The sequence below is a fragment of the Alligator mississippiensis genome, chromosome 4, assembly GCF_030867095.1.
Source record: "Alligator mississippiensis isolate rAllMis1 chromosome 4, rAllMis1, whole genome shotgun sequence".
Taxonomy (NCBI): domain Eukaryota; kingdom Metazoa; phylum Chordata; order Crocodylia; family Alligatoridae; genus Alligator; species Alligator mississippiensis.
The window spans coordinates 220,948,994-220,966,743 of record NC_081827.1 but is presented as its reverse complement, the minus strand read 5'-3'; the positions used below and the strand labels follow the sequence as shown (position 1 = coordinate 220,966,743).

General features: G+C 45.3%; 1 protein-coding gene across 1 annotated transcript in view; it reads right to left on the bottom strand.

Moving 5' to 3' along the window:
- PLA2R1 (phospholipase A2 receptor 1) overlaps positions 1 to 17,527 on the bottom strand; it is an 88,955-nt gene extending 71,428 nt beyond the window's left edge. The window contains exons 1-3 of the mRNA XM_014599540.3: positions 17,406 to 17,527; positions 10,696 to 11,079; positions 6,486 to 6,653 (exon numbers count right to left, since the gene is read on the bottom strand). Coding sequence (XP_014455026.2) covers positions 6,486 to 6,653; positions 10,696 to 11,079; positions 17,406 to 17,526 — 673 coding nt within the window. The 5' untranslated portion in view covers position 17,527. The remainder of the gene's footprint in view (positions 1 to 6,485; positions 6,654 to 10,695; positions 11,080 to 17,405) is intronic.
- Positions 17,528 to 17,750: the final 223 nt, after the last annotated feature.

Below are 17,750 nucleotides of genomic sequence, written 5' to 3'. Positions count from 1 at the left end.
GGTGAAACTGGCTCACTAACTTCCTAGAAGCACGGTGAATCATACTTATGCTACTGCTGAAGAGAGAAGGAAGATTAATCTCCCCTTATCAGAGTATACTCAGGGAATGAAATATTATACATGCTTGTTATAGCCATAATTGGCAATACTGAAGTTATCCATGCTGTGTGACTGACTGCCTTGGGCAGAATTTATCTGGGAAAATTTTAGCCCAAGTAGTTCAGCTGATTCCAAGAACAAGGGAAAATTATGTTTTCTCCCATTTAAAAATGATCCGTGTTGGATGCAGAGATTGGACTCAGAAGGGTATTAATATGGTGTCACACAATGGAATTTTTTTTAGATTGCTTTGTAAAAATTTAGGAACCTCTCTCTCTCACCCATCCACCCCTGGTTGTTTTTTTTTACTGGGGTTCTTTGACATCCTACCTCTCCCCACTGTTTTGCTGCTTATCGCAGAACAAACTAACATTTGCCCCCAGGTTAACTTCTTACCCAGTAAACCTTAATTCCAACTGTTCCAGTCTGAGCCTTGTACCTCCAGCAGAGGAAGTTTTGCCAGTTTATGAGTAATATTTCTAGGGTTTATATAAAATTATAGGTCCCCTCTCCCATAAGAGAGAATCCTGAGGCTACCAGCAGCTCAGAAAATCACCTTTACCACAGGCTATCAATACAATAAATAGAATAGCAAAGAAGTCATTACACAAACAAGAAAAATCACATACAGAAGCAACTGTGGATTGTGGACAGAATACAAGAAAATAACTATAACAATTAAAGAAGGATCTTGCCTTGCATTTCTTACTAATATACAACACCCCTCTCTGCCCAGAGAGTTGTCCCGTTCTTTCCTGACAAAGCTTTCCTGAAAGCAGCTTCTCATCTTGCAGTCCTATCTTCCATCAACTTGGGAACAAAATCATCCAAAGCCTAAGAATCTCTAGACCCTTTTGCCTTATCCTGCACATCTATGCACCGTCACCTTATATACTCATCTATATTTTTCTATTCAATGAGAATTGAAGCTTATGCATACTATGCAGATAACTTCCTCCCCACAGATATGCAGCTGTTTGCCATGCTAGATGATATTCCTGATCTACAATTACATGTTTTCTTGAATATGACACACCTTTTTATGGTGCGCCCAAAAAAACAAAACCCCAGCTGCTGGAAACCGGAGTGCAGATTATATGTTAGGAAATACGGCAAGAGCTGTTTCTGCTGCTTACTGGATAAAAGTGAAAGTAAAATCTGCATGTAATCCACAGACAGTGGATCTACACGTGCTATTACAGGGGTGGGCAAGTATTTAAACTGGAGGGCCACTTAATGAATTTTGGTGAGCTGCCAAGGGCCAAAAGGGTAGCCCTGCCCCTCAACAGGTGTCTTGCCCCCTTGTCACCATCTTGGGACCAGAAGTCCCACCCCTAACCCCTGACCTTTGCCACTGGAAGTCCCTCCCCTTGCCATGGAAGTACTCCTTTGGGCGGCGGGGGGGGAGGGGTTACCATCTTCCAATCACAAAAAATCTAAATTGTATACTAAAAATTACACATTGACAATAACATATTTTATTTTGAAAAATGTTTTTGTCCTGATTTGTGTGTTTTTTGCATATATAGAGGTGATTGCATAATAGCGCAAAATGAAGTCTTACTCTTGTACATTGGGGGGAGGTGTAGGGGCGTGTCGAGAGGTATGGGGGGTATGGGTGGGTGGGTATGGGCTTTTTGGGTTGCTGTGGGTATATGTGTGTGGGTGTATGTGGGCTGTGCGTGGGTATGCAGTTTGTGGGGAGCTGTGTGTGTGTGTGTGTGAGTGTGTGTGTGTGTGTGTCTGTATGTGTAGATGTGGGGTATGAGGAAGGGCACCAGATGGTTCCTGGCTGCAAGGTGGGGCTCACAGGACTCTGGCTCTGTGCCTCCATGTGCGGCTCCCAGCTAGAGTGCCAGGAACCCGAGAAGCCAGCACAGCCTGATGGCCTGAGACTCCCCACAGTTCCTGGCACTAGTGTACCATCAGGCTGGGTTGGCTCCATGCAGCTCCTGGGGTTACAGCTGGGAATCGTGTGCCGCAAAGCCAGTCTGGCTGACTCCATGCCATGCTACATGGGTCCTGGAGTTTCATGCTGTGCTGCATGGATCCCAGGACGGGGTGGGTCGGCTCAGTGCCATGCTGCCAGGAACCACGTGGTGCTAGGAGGTGCCCATCTGGCTCTGTGCCATGCAGTGTGGCATAGAGCTACAATGCCGGACCCACGCAGAGCCAGCCTGGCCCATCTCATCCTGGCCTGATGGTGTGGAAATGGAGCACTGCTGGGCCCAGCCCACTGGCTCTGTGCTGCACTGCATGGGTCCTGGCATTGTGGCTGGCACACGGAACCAGCTGGCTCAGCTGGGCACTTCCCACCAGCATGTGCTTCCTGGATGCATAGCTGGCACTGCAGACCGCAGCAGGAGCTAGCCTGGCCTCTGTGGCTCCCAGCTGGATCCTAATGCCACCAGCCCCAGCCCTAGGGCCCTGCACTCCCGCCCACTGCTACTTCCTCCGCCCTGCCTGCCACCACTGCCTTTCCCTTGCCACTTCCCTTTCTTCTCCACCCACCATCACTGCCCCCCGCAGCCACCCACTGCTTCGGCAGCATGTGGTTCTCAACTGCAGGGCCAGGACCGCATGGTGCAGCAGGAGCCAGCTGGGAGACACATGGTGTTGGCTGGGCCAGGCTAGCTCCTGCTGCACCAGCGATCCTCACCCCCCCAGCCTGTTCTTATCTGAGCTTCCCTCTTGGGCAAAGGGAGTCAGGGAACAGCCCCAAGTTCGCCAGGCCAGAAGCCTCTGCTAGGCAGAAGCTTCCAGTTAGGGGCTGGGAGTGGGGTGGGGATGGATGGGCCTTGCTGCTTCTGCCAGCTCCTCCTGGGTCCTGTGGCTGCTGGTGCCTTTGTCATCTGACAGGCAGCCACAGGAAGATAACAATGAATTGTCTAATGTTTTAGGGGGCCTGCGGGCTGGACAGCATGGCCTAGTGGGCCAGATCCAGCCTGTGGGCCATATTTTGCCTGCCTCTGGGCTGTTAGCACAGAGCAATAAACTCTGGTGCATATTGCACTGGAGTAATTGCTCCTGGGTGCTGTGTTAAAATGTGCGCTTGGGACTGCAGTATGTTGAGCTGGGTCGGAGTATGCCTGGTTGACAGAGGACCTGGGGGGTCAGCTTGCCAGCCTGGTGGGGGTCAGCCTGACTGCCTGGGGCTGCTCCAACTTGGCTCAACGTGCTGTGGAGGGGCTGGCTGGAGCACAAGGGTGCTCCAATGCAGGGCTAGCTGGCAGGCAGCCCCTGAACTGAAGCATCTCTGAGCCCCGGTAAGCCCTTTCCTTGTCTACATGTATGTTGCTGTACACTAAAGAACTCTGCTGTAAGATAGTACTTGTACTTACAAGTACTAACCTGCAGTGGAGTTAGTTTTCTGTGGCCTAAAAGGGCTACACATGTAGACACTGACACTTTACTTTGGGGCTAATTAGGCAGCTCCAAAGTAAACATCTCGTGTAGATGCACCCAGCAAGTAGAACAATAAGCAGGTTCAGCTCTCTAGTTGCTGCTACTCAGGTATTACAAAAAAATATAATTTTTCTTGATTCTGCCCTTTAAAAACAAAGTGTGTTTCTTATCTTGGAGCAACCTGTGTGTGACAAAATACAGTATATTTAAGGCATATGGAATATTTACACCCTTTCAGTTCAATTTCCTTAACTATCAATTATTCAAGAAAGATATAGGTTCTCTCTTATTCTATTTAAAGGTAAAAAAATAGCAAACTGTATATGAGAGTCCTTCCAGGTATTTTTCTCCTGAAAAAGGATTTCCCTTATTGAGGGTTTTTTCCCTTTGAAATGTAAGCCACAACAGTTTGGGATTGGCACCTCTTTCCAAATGCACATTGCAAGTTACATCTCCTTTCTGGTTAATCAACATGCATATCCATTCCAAATGCAAACTATCAGAGATCAACTTATGTCCTGGAAATCAGGGTTTCCCTCAGGTGCAAAAAACCTTTGTTTGGTTTAGGCATTCCTAACACCTAATTTAGAGATCACCCCTATTACTAGTAAAAGTCACAATTTTCAACTACAGAAATACATTAATATTAAATCCCATGGTTCATATTAATATAAAAATGATAAAACTGAACAGCTCTTAACATTAGCTATAGAGAAACCAAACTCTGTATTAGTAAATTCAATTCATGAAACTATCTATGCATGACACACTAGTAACTCCCAGACCAATTCTGATTATCGGTAGGTTTGTTACACTGCTAAAAACATCTGCAAGGTGCTCACACTATAGGAAAGTAGGACTGGAAGGGACCTCACAGGATTATCTAGTTCAGCACCTCTCAACCTGTGGGTCATGACCCAAACGTGGGTCACAAGAATATATGAAAGGGTCACAGACAAACTGTAAAAATGGATCAACAAACTTTAAAATTGGATTCTCTTTTAAAGGAGAAAAATGTGGAAAACCGTGGCTTTTCCCTTGCAGGCTGTCAGTTCCAGCCTGAAAGGGGCTGCTTGGGGCCCTCCAGGCCTCTCCCCTTCCCCACATACCCACTCTCTGCCCCACACACTGGGGGGCTGGGGCCTGGGGGCAGGAGGCAGCAGGTTGGGAGTGAGGGGCACTGGCTTGGGACTGGCCATCTGTATTTACAAATGGTCCTGGTACAAAAAAGATTGAGAACCACTGATAGTCTAGCCACCTGCTCAAGACAGGATCATCCCTGACTAAATCATACCAGCCAAGTATCTTTCCAATATGCTATTGAAAATTTCCAGGGATGAAGAGTACACAACTTCTCTAGGTACCCTGTTCCAAATGCTTGACCACTCTCATTGTCAGAAAGTTCCTCCTAATCTCCAATCTAAATTTCCTCTGTTGCAGCTTGACTTCATTGCTCCTAGTCCTGTCCCCTATGGCCACAGATAAAAGCTCATCTCCATCCTCTCTGTAAACTCCCTTCAGGTACCTGAAGATTGTTATCAAATGCTCCCTCAGTCTGCTCTTCTCCAGACGAAATAACCCTAGCTCTTTCAGCCTTTCCTCACAGTCTTGCTTTCCAAGCCTCACAATCTTGCTTTCTGCTGGACTCATTCCATCTGTCCATGTACTTCTTGAAGTGGGGGCTCAAAACTGGACTTCTACAACTACACCTGTATTCCAGGTGAGGTCCCATCAGTGCTGAATAGAGTGAAAGAACTGCTTTCCTTGATTTGCAAGTGACACTCCTGTTAATACAATCCAGGTTCTTTGGGTGAATCTGATATCTTTATTAGACCACTCAAATAGTTGGAAAAATTCTTCTTAGTAAGCTTTTGGGTTTAAATAACCTGTCAGGCTGAGGAAGCATCTGCAGTTGGTGTGCACTCTTCCTGGATGGAATGAATAGTAAAGAAGCCAGAGGCTGGTCTGCATGCAAGAAAGCCAGTCAGTGAAGATGGAAATTGAGGAGTCAGTGGGTGAGAGAGAGGCTGGGGGTGGGGGGGGAATGAATGTAACTGGTAAATAGTGGAGAGATACCTGGGGAGTCAGATGTTAGGCAGGTTAAAATGTCTATTATAAATCCAATGTCTATATCTAGTTCATGGTATAGAGACATGCTCTCAGTGCACCTTAAATTGGGCTAAAGTGCCTTAAATCAGCATGTGTAGATGTGCCCAATGTGATATAAATTTGAGAAGCAAAGATCCCACATTAAGGAGCATCAGACCAGATGCCAGATAGTGGCTAAAGTGGCTCAAGAAACTCTGCTGGCTTTCCTCTATTGCTCCTACTCATTGAGACTGAGCAGCCTTCTGTCACTGCCTTCTGCCACTGCCCAAATTTTCTTCAGAGGCTGCCTGACCTCCTCTCAGCTTGAAAAAGTCAGCACGTTGGTATTTAATACTTTACAAACTGGCATTTATAGTATTTCATGGGAACTGGACATCCAAATGCTTAAACAGGTTCAGAAACAGTTGCCTGTAATTCACTGTTGCTTCTCCATAGTTTAGTTTTAATCCTGAGGCTGTTTAAAGATACAGTGTGAACTAAAAGCAGTTTACAAGCTATGCTTCAGTCAAAAGTAGTAGTGTCTCTGTGCAGAAGCTAACCTCTTCTGCCTGCATGCTGTGGAGATGATCTCTGGAGAGTTGAGAAACAGGCTGGTAGGAGTATGGTCTATTATGTGCAAACTGTAGGTCAGCATGTGTCCATTTTATTGTTTGTTTGTTCTTAGGGCCAGGCTTTGAGTATCAAAGGGGCAAGAATGAAGAACTATGATAAAGTGTACAGTTGTCTGAAGAATGTCCACACCAGCAGAATGAGAATGATCTTGTAATCAGTACAAAGTTACCTCCACCCCCCTCAACTGGGATAAAGATCAGACAATACTTTTTTCCCCCTTTTTGTTGTTATAAAACAAAGAGAAGAAACGTGACACATACCAGAATTTGTGCAAAACCCCCATTTTTCATCTCGTTCATACCGACTTGTGGTGGCACACCAGTGAAATTCCCTTCCATCTCTGGTGCATTCATAATACCACTTCTTGTTGTACTGAAATGGAAAAATGCAAGGAAGACCAAGAGAATTTCCCAACAGGGTATATGTTTCTGTAATATAACACAGGGGATAATAGTAGAAATAATTACCATATTAATAACGGTAGAAATAAATGTTGTCAGTCAAATATTCATTATGCACTTATATTTGATATCACAGCAATAATAAAATTATGGTTAGGGTATTATGTATTAAATTATTCTTTAAAATGTCTAGTTAGCTAAACTGTGGGTGCATCTGCACGTGTGCTTTACTGTGGAGTTGACTAATTACCTCCTCAGTAAAGCATCACCAAGTACATGTATGCCAGTATTAGAGTGCAGTAAATTAACTTCACCATAAGATAGTACTGTTGGAGACATTACAATCTTATGGCAGAGTCATTTACTGTGCAGAAACGTACATGTGGACAGTGACTGGGAACGCAGCAGTTTGAGTTGGTGCAGAGCAGCCCCAGGCTGGCAGCAGACTTGGATGGCACAGTTTTGTGCCCCAGCTAGACGCTCCGCTGTCCAACACCACCACCCAGAGTCTGGGGTTGAACCCCTGAGCCTGCTGCCAGCCAGGGCTGCTCTGCCCTGGCTCAAACTGCTGTGGTCCTGGCTGCATGTGCAAGGGCTGTGCCCAGGAACAGCTGACTCCAGTGCAAACTACACTGGAGTTTACCACATCGCCTTAATGCCACATGTAGATGCACCCCATTTAGAGTAATTTTTCAAAACTTAGACTTTAACTTACTACAAAAATTCACTCATATGAGCTAATATGCATAAAAATGTGCAGTAATTACACATAAAATAGGTACATTTTAATTTTTCAGTTGCATGTACAAATGCAGCTCTTGCTCAGCCAAATGTCTTTGTGTGTGTAAGTACTGTCAGGACTAGGGCTTTAATTAGCATATTGTTATTTGCATCTATTCAATAGCAAACAAGCGATATAACATAAACCCCAACAATTTTTATGACTTTTTGATCTTTTGCATTCTTTCCTCTGCTATTTCTCTTTTATATTTCTTCCTACTAGAATTGTAATACATAATGTAAAACTAAAATGTTTTATACATTTTGACTTGGGGGGGAAAAAGTGACCTGTGTTATTTGATTTCACTATCATCACAGTTAATGTTTTTACAAAACAGCCAGGATATTTTTCCAAATATATTCAGCATAACAAACAAGGCTAAGTATATCTGAAAGCTGCAAAGATTTTTTACTTTACTTCACTAGATCAATCAATTTAATTTCTAGCACCTAAACCAGTAAAGGAGCACCTTTTTTCTAAAGCATCACAATCATGCTTAGAGTAAAACTAATGGGTTTTTGGGGATAGTTGGGGGGTGAGGGTGTTAATCAGAGTGGTTCCTGGAGAGCTGCTCTAATTAAAACACCACAGCATCATGTGTATTAAGTCCTTGCGCATTTAAACGTGGCCACAGGATGCTTAAATTAAAGCTCATCTGACAAGACTTAGTTAAGGTGCCCCAGCAGCTATTTTTAAACCTGTGGGGGCTTATACATGTGATGCTAGATTGTTCCAAGTAGAATCAGGAGCAGACTCAATTAATTGTGTACAGGCACCCAATGTTTGTTAAAAAAGATCCTCCTACAAAATAGGCACACCATGCACAGTATTCTCCAGATTTTCCCATTGCTAATGTCCCAATAATGGTAAGAGAAATTAATTAATTATATGTCTCTTTTAAAGCCTGCTGAAACTAACGGGCAGCATGAAAAACATGGGAGATACTGGTATTTGTTAGTGTTATATGCTCCTTTGTCTATTTGATTATGCAGTCTGCTGTGTAGGTGCAAATAATTAATTTAGCCCTAAATGTTTTTTAGCACATCTGCAGAGACCAAGAATCAATGGCTGCAGATATCTTAGTCACCAAGACCTAAACAGAACAGGTTGGAAGGTTTATCCACTGTTTTCTGATCAACAGTTGCTGGATAGCACAGAGGGTAGGGGACAATCCAGTGAAACAAAGAACTTAAGAGAAGTTAAAGGACAAGCCCTGAAAACAGTTGACAGTCACGAGAAGGCAGTAGTTGCTGGGCTGATACTAACTGTCTTTTTATAGATGTCAGGGTACCAGGTATCATAGGATCATAGAAAGTAGGGCTGGAAGGGACTTCTGGAGGTCATGTTATCCAAAACCCTGCCTGAAGCAGGATCATCCATATACAAACCAATCCCATACAAATCCTTGTCTAAAGGATAATTTGGACCTATTAAAGTCTTGAGAAGAATATTAAACTTAAGCAAGATAAATGTGTATAGGCCTTTGTTTGTTTTTTAAACCTTTTTCCATCTGATGGCTGTTTCAATGGATAAATAAATATGTCTTGAACAAGCTGTCCTTAGTCACAGTATTTCACACCAATTAATAGCTCCCAAAAGTAAGACTAGGGCAATGGTCAGTCCCAATAGGCCTGCTAAGAAAACATCATTGTTAAGCTAGAATTCTGGAAGTTGGGTTCCAGTCAAAACATTGGGTGAATCAGGGAATTCCACTGAGAGAAACAACAAACACTGGCCAGTCACTTGAAAGGAGTGTTCATAGAAACTGAGCAAGGGGGTCAAAGGTAGTTTACTATGAACTGCGACAGACAGTTTTATCTCTTTGCCCTGAAGGTCTTTGTAAAAACATTGTTAAGATATCTGGATGTCTGAAGGGGCTCTGGCATATATTACACCTAAACTGCAGAGGTGTTTGAAATCTGGGCCTGGGTCCTGAAATTTGCTCTTATCTCTTATTTTCGCAATAGGCTGAACCTAAATTCTGGTCTCCATGTTCCAAAGTTTCCAGTGCTCAGAATCCACTTCCCACTGTTGTCAATACATGTTATATTATTACATGTATTATGATTTGTGACTGATTTTAGAGACTACTGACATGCTTCAAAACAAACAAACTGATTGTGAATTTGTCTCTGTTGCCTACAGTTCTCTCTTGGACTGCTTTACTCATGCAGAGCAGATAGTAGTTCCCATGTGCCCCTGCACTCTGAGCAGGCACAGCATGGTGGGGCCACCTTATTGCTTATAACACAGCAACAGTGGTTTTACCCTTCCTGCCACTGCAGTGCAGTTAGTCTAGTAAGGGAGGGTGATTAAAGCAGCTTCAGCTTCTGGGGGACTGTACAGGCTGTGGCAGCTTGCCGGGGCTGGCCTGGGGAGAAAGGAGCTGCTATGCCTGGCTAGGAGGCCAGAAAGTACTACCGGAACTGCTTACAATTTAAATAATTAAAGAAAACTTTAAGTAGATAAAAGAAAACAAGGAGAAATATGGAACCTGTGCCTGATGGAAGGCAGAGAAGCTACTCTGCAGTATTTGCATACATACATTTTGTTTTTGCTTGAGGCTGGCTTTATATTCTAGCTTTTGGCCCTGCATCCAGATGAGTGATGTGGGGCCCATCTGTGGGCTAGATAGGCTCTGAGGCCCAGCATAGTCCCTTTCCCACTCCCCACACATCGGGATTGGGTCCCAAGAATCAAACGCCATTCCCTTCTGCCCCCCACACTGTGACTGGGCCCTGGGGCCCAGCACTCTCCCATCTGACCCTGTGTGCTGGGATTAGGTGCCCGATCCAAAATGGATCCCCATGGATCCAGAGTTTTAGCAGCAGGGGAGCACTCCCCTACTGCCAAATTTCCAGACCTGTGGGGAGCCCTGTGGACCAGATGCCACAGCCCTATAGGACAGATCTATCTGGCCTGCAGGTTGAGCACTCTTGTTCCGCACCATCTGTGCACATACTTATGAGGGGGAAGATGGGTTACGTGAATAATTTAGCAAACAGCACTAAATCAGAGCACACAGTTTGCTTTAAAATCCATTAATTTTTAATCAAATCTTATGGGGTGTTTGTAGTTCTTCTGGCAATTCTTCAGAGTGTAGAATTGGCAGTACTGGTATTCAGATTCAGCTTTTACTGTTATATACTACAGATAAAAATACCTGCACCATGGCATCGCCATACCAATCAGTTACAAATGATCATGTCCTTAACAAATTATATGTCTCAGAGAAACCCTACAAAATTCTAATGAAAGGTGAATAGGAGTTTAAGTTTTATTTTTTACCTTCAAACGGATGCTCACAAAGATCTTCATCATTGAACATGTACTGCTTCCACTTATGGTTAGACATTCTTTTTGCCACAATATGATTGCCGTTTTCAGCAGATAAATGGTACTGTGATGCACCAACCACCACCTTTCCATTACAGTTCCACCATAACGAATGCTGAGTAGAATCACATTCAAACATACTTAATGGTTGCTCTTGCTTACTGAAGTCAAGTCCTAGGCAAGTGCTTGTGCCTACGTTGTAAAGATGACGATTAGAGACCCATTTCCACAACATATAGTTGGAATGTTGATTGCAGTCTTCAAGAACAAGTCTGGATGTATCTGCTTTAATGCAAAGGTTGAAGTCTTCACTTTGGATAACAAATACTCCTTTATCTGGGGGAGGGGAAAAAAGTTCCACGTAAATTTTACAGGGCCATGGCCTTAAGTTGGACCAACTGAATTAAAACTATTAACTGCAAAATTAACCTTCAAAATAATATTATAATCATTGCAGGGGTAGCCGTGTTGGTCTAAGGACATAGGCAGACAAGGTTCCTTGGGTGAATTTGATATCTGTTATTAGACCAACCCAAATAGGTGGAGAATAGTTATTAAGTTATTGGTGTGTGCTCTTCCTGCTGAAACTTCCTTAGCCTGACGAAGGGTTATTGAACCCGAAAGCTTGCTTAATATTCTCCACCTATTTGGGTTGGTCTAATAAAAGATATCAAATTCACCCAAGGAACCTTGTCTGCCTATTATAATCATTGGCAATTCAGAGACAAGATTGTTCTAAATTTGTGGAGATATATTTATAAAAAATACTTAGCCATGCTTCATAACCAATACAAAAAACACCCTACATATGATATTTCTGAACTCTTTTGTTAAAACATCCCAAAATAAAATACTTATATAAAATACAATTTTAAATATACATGTTAAGACTTTAAAAAAAGGAATGAGTGATTTCTGGTGACCAAGAAAGATGCTTTAAAATAGAGGATTTTTTAGAAGATGGATACTCAGTAAAAATCAGGCCCCTTTCATGTATTCCCAAGTGGATACCAACTGAGGCACCCAAGATTATTAGTAACTTCTGAAAATCTTGGCCACAGTGAAACATTAAATATAGAAGCAAGATTTAAAATGTTACAGTAAGGGTAACTGAAAGGAATGTTATATGCTAAAAGAGAATTCTTGTATGGAAAGAACAGGAGAAGTTAAGAGTAAAAGAAAAATGTGGGTGAAAGTATCAGTCTCACATATAGGTATTCTTCCTTCTCTGCTGTCATCCAAGAGGAAAACATGTCCAGTATTATAAATGGGATGTAAAATGCTGACTTATTTCAGGGACTTATTTCAGTTATTGGGGCTGATGCCCATGAATTGCATATCCTTAAACTGCTGAATGCATACTTATCAACTGTGTCTGAACTTGTGGATATTCCAGGCTTCATATGTTTTTAAGACTGTGATCACATAGAAATTCACTTTACCATTTTAGAGCCAAATGTTTATCTCAGAACATTACTTGCGTAATCAAGCTCTACATAGGGAGTTAACTGGGAAGTTGCAAAACATAGAGAAAAAGAATAGCTGAGCTATTATCTTCTACACTGCAGTTACTGAAGTTAAATTGAACCAGGGAGTTCCTGCAATAATAAAATTGAGGTCTTTAACACTTTTCATTTATTCCCTATCAAGAAGTTAATCTGGCTAATTTAACATTTAAAACAAAATGGAGATAAGGATCTGATGATGTTGTATGCACACGTGTTCACATACTGTCATTTATAATCAATTGTCCAGAATTCTAAAGTGATAATATTTTCAAACACACATGCAACTTATACACAAAAATTATTTCTTCCACCATTGACACAAAACTATACAACAATTTTGGGCAAGTAAACCTGCATAACTGTTTTTACCCAACTACAGGGAAAATGGAGGCATTGTCATTTTCCAGCACCCTAAACATTTTCTCAAAGAGATGTTACCCTTTTTCTAAAGGCTACTGGTCTACATTTCAAGGGTGCAGAATGGGCACATGCTTCATATACCTATAGTGTAGAACAAAGTTTTACTTGTATTACATGAAGGACACCTGTAATGTAAGAATTTTATATTAGTACATAAGTTTAGTGAGTAAACATTTTACTATTTGTGCTGGGGAAGAGAGGGGAGGGAAGCCTGGTAGACTCTTGCATACTAATATGGCAGTGGTACTCGACCCTTTTGGGCTGTGGGCTCAGATGAGTGGTGTGGCCATGGGTCAGATCCAGTGCATGAGACAGATCCTATGCAATGAAGCCAACTTCCCCAGCCCTGGCCCCATGTGTGTGCCAGCCCCAACCCCAGCCCTGTAAGCACTGGATTGAATCTACCACCTTAGCCCCAGCCCTGTGTGTCAGATCAGGCTCACTGCCCCAGCCCTGTGCTCCAACCTCATCTGGTGCACAGAGCCATTATCATCTTGCCCAGGGTTCTTAGAAATGTGAAGGCAGGGTAGCAGTAGCAGTGTTAATTGCTACTGCTCCCTGCTGCCAAATACCCAGACCTATGGGGAGCCCTCAGTTTGAATAACAGGCTCTGCAGGCCACATTTAGTTCAGAGGCTGGAGGCTGAGTACCACCAATGTGAGCTGTTTCTACTAATAGGGCCAGGGCAAAGAAGCAAGGAAAACATGACCAGATTTCCTTTTTGCAGGCTGTCCTTCCCACTGGAGAAAAGAAGATTCAGTTCACCTTAGCAGAGAATATGCTGAGCAAAATTATCACAGAATGCTAGAGAAGGGCTGAAAGGGACCTCTACAGGTCATATACTCCAACTCCCTGCCTGAGGCAGAATATCCCTATCCAGACCATCCTATACAAAACAATCATCAATGGGTGGCTATTAGCAAACTGTCTGGTCATAATTGATGTTAAGTTCTCAGGGCTAGAGACTTTGGAAAGAGTGCGTCAGCCCGCCTGGACATAAGACCAAGCTCTGGCAGTTAAATACCGTATAACCCATAGGAAGACATAAGAAACAGCGCAAATCATGAGTAAATTGTGTTTGCAGTACTGTTCTTCCCTATCTATCTACCTGCTCTGTTACCAGTGGCTTATACTGATTTAGGCCAACCCTCTTGAGCAACAGGCATATTTGAAATTGCTGTTATGCAGTTGCTTTCAGATAAGATATTTCATCCTGCATTATCCAATTGGCTGTCAACTACCACATATCTGTCCCCTTCAGTGTAGGCTCAGATCAAGGCTCTTGTCCTGACTATGCTCCTCTACCTACTCCTTAAATAATTTGTCCTAGTCCTGCACTTTTTGGGCTAATCTAGAGAATCAGACATGTTATTCAGGTTCTCCATTCACCCTTGCTCCCAGGTCTAGCCAACTTGCATAATGTAGTTAGTTTAAGATTAGGTGCTGGCCTGGTTCTTCTTACAAAATCTAAAACTGTGGGCCATATCACCAGAATGGCCTCTGCCTTTAGGCCTTGTAATCTGGGATATGCTGTCCTTGGCATAACTTTATTGCAATCCAGCTACAGTTGCGACTAATTTAAATCCCAAGTCAGTCCATACACAGCATTAATGTTCTTTAACGCTGCACATGTAGATGCCGGCCTATTCCTGGTTATTGCACAGTAACTTGCTGCACAGTAAATTTAAGTCAGCATAAATGCACATGTAAACACACCCTGTGACTCCCATCCTGCAAAGTGCAACAACAACTTTGACCAAAATGGTGGAGCTTTTTATAAACATAGTAAAGCCACGCTAGGGGGGGGGGAAAGATTATTGAGCTTTAAAACAGGGAATTCTTTTGACTCAGAAAAAGGTCCCAGTAGGCAAGTCCCAAACTGCTTCCAAAACTATCCACAGTCCATAGTGACTCCCATGCAGCCACCTTCTAAAAGAAGTAGGTGTGCACCGATAAAGATATTCTTGACTGATACCAATTATTAACCAGCCATACTAGCTGATACCAATCTGATAGCCAAATTACAGGAATGTAGCCCAGCAGCTTGGAGAGCAGTGTCCAGCCAGTAAGTCTGTGGAGTGAAGAAACATGGAGGGGGGGCAGAATGAGGCCCCCCATGGTGAGGCAGGGAGGGCGTGGGGCAGGGGCAGGCGCTGCCCAACCAGGGCAGTGAATGCAACCCCACCAGGAGCAGGATGGAGCTGCAGGTGGCTTGTCCACAGGATGCAGAAGGTGGGGAGGAGGGGTGGCTCCCTGCCACTGTGCACATCCCTGGGGGAGGCACGGGGGGCATGTGCCCACCCCAGATTTGGGCACAGAACAAGGGCAGGCTGCCCACTGCAGGCCAGGGGCTGCACCAGCCTCTTCTCAGCAAGGGGGCTGGGGTCAGGACTGTGCTCCGGTTAAGCAGTGGCAGCGCTAGGAGAGGGGCCTATGGGATGGACTATGGCCATCCCAAAATTCACCGTAGGCTGCCCTACATAGCAAACTCTTCCAGCACTGGTACCCCACCCTGCCCCTGCCTGCCCCAAGCACAGCCCCGGCCCACCCTCCCCCCCACTGGGAAGAGGCCAGCACAGCCCCTGCCCCCAAGCCCACAGAGGACAGCTCACCCCATGCACAAATCTGGGGGGTACATGCTGACCATACCTCCCCTGGGGGTGCACACAGTGGCAGGGAGCCACCCCCCCCATCCTTCCTGTGCCTCCTGAATGTACCGCGTGCAGCTCTGTCCTACTCCCTCCCTCACTGTAGGGGCCTTGATCTGTCCTCCCCACACCCCAGCGCCCCACAGACTTACTGGCTGGACACTGGTCTCTAAGCTGCTGGGCTGTATTCCTGGCCATGTGCATGCTGTGGCTGCATGTGTGTATATAGCATTTATTGGTGACATTATCGGCTACACTGGCCAAAAAACCTGATTGCTAATAATGTCAATTTTCCTTTTATTGGTGCCAATCTGATATGCCACTGATATATCGGTGTACCTCTAAAAAGAAGTCTTTTTTCAGAGAATTGTAGAACATTTCAACTTTCTTTACCATTAAGACTGTTACTTAAGAAACATTGTAGATAGTTACTAAAAATGGTCAAGTTGCCTTACCTGAAGTACATGTTTACAGAATCAAATTTGGCTCCATCCAAAATTTCTAGGAAGATTTTTAGGAATGATACCAATAGCAATACTGTTCCCTTCATCATCATGGACATGGATCTATGCCATCACTGGGATAAAAAACTACCTGCACAGGGTGCACTGGAAAAGCTGTCATCATCAAATGTTGTAGAACTGCAATTTTTTCACTCAGACTAAGTGATGGGAAAGAGCCAGTATAGAAGTATCTCATGGTGGATAAAACTAATGATATCTCGATCACCCTCCTTTACAAGGGAAACTGAGGCAAAAACTGCATAAGGAAGGAAGCTCGATTTGGGCAGCTTGAAGAAACCACTGTTCAGGCCACCTGTTTAGCTAGCACTCAAAGTTCCTCTTCATAATATTCAGCACTGATAATATTATAAGATGTGTGGTAAGGCACAAAAAAAGACATCTTAGTTCCCTAAAACTTTTCATTAAAAAGCTATTCCTGCTGGTAATAAGGGAGTTTCAGTCTCATCAACAGCTGATGGAAAAGTAACCAGGAACTGCTGGGAATAAGAAGAACATCACTTTTCTTTCACAAGTGGGAAAGAGAGCAGTGGCCTACAGTCTCCTTCCAGAATGGGAGGAAACTGGCAGCAAACAGCCAGCGAGGTGGTGGTGGTGGCAGAGAATTTATCCTCGTGGTGCTGTCTTCACTACAAGTTAACATAAACACTTACACAGCTATTATCCCTAACCACCTACATGCACAAAAATTGCTGACCCAAGTACTACTGGGGCTGCCCAGCCCTAGAGGCCAAGCTAAAATCTGAATGAGGCTTTCACTCATGCTCACGTCCTACCCGTTTTGCAGGAAGGGCACGAGTTAAGTAACTCAAGTGCCAATAATTCCCACAATTCCCTTGTACACCCAGAAGGCAGAGAAGTTTTTCCAGGTCACTGGAAAGGTACCTAAAGGCATGTCTGCCTAGCAAACTTACTGTGCTAGGCAGAAGTACCCACCCTGACAGGCTACCTCCTGGATCAGAAGCAGGGTTCAAGCAGCACCGCCTGCTGCCAAATGAACACTGTTACTCAGCCGAGTTTGCCCCTAGCATGGAGGGGACATGGCTTCGCTTCTCCCAGTTTAGGACGTAGCCCGTGATGAGCGGCCCAGGCTGTTGGGGGAGGGAGGGCACTTTCTGACCTGGTGCCAGAGGTGCTGAGTACACGAGGGCCCTGGCCTGCTTCGAGAAGACAGCTGTCACCTGAAATAGTAAAGCTTTCCACATGTCTATCATCTTACCCCCCTCTCCCCCCCATAAAAAGAGAAGAGGACCCCCCCCCTCCCGCTGGCTCCCACCAGGAGACCCTGCGCCCCTGCAGCGGGCAGAGGCATGAACACAAGAGCGCTCCCGCCTCTCCCCGCCGGCAGAGGAGGTTGGCAGGCTGCAAGCAAGAGCCTGCAGCTGCCTTCCCAAAGGCAGAAGAGACGGGGAGAGGCCTTCCCCCGTCCCCAAAGGCCTGAAGGGACGGGGAAAGTTTGCCGCAGGCAGAGCAGAGGGGCCCAGGCCGGGGGAGGGAGCGGGTCCCCGGGCGGTCCGGACAAGCGCGGGGCTGCGGCTCCGCCCGCGCCTCATTGCTTCACTTACTCTGCAGGGAGGGCGCCGCGTCCCGGCCCCGGCTCCGAGCCGCGCCGGCCTCGGCCCCAGCGCAGCGAAGCAGCAGCGCGGAGCAAGCCAGGAGCGCGAGCGGGAGCGGCCCGCGCGGCATGTCTGCTCGTGACAGCCTCGTCCCCGGAGGCGAAGGGGCCGGGCCGGGCCGAGCCGAGCCTGGAAGCGCAGCTGTCCCCCCCGCAGCCCGGACGGAGCGCCCCCCGGCCACGGCCACCTCCACCTCCACCCGCTCCCGCCGCAGGGAGGGGACTGGAGCCGCCGCGCCCTGGTCGCTTGCTCTCGCCTAGAGGAGGGGCATGCGGCACCCACCCGTCCAGCCCC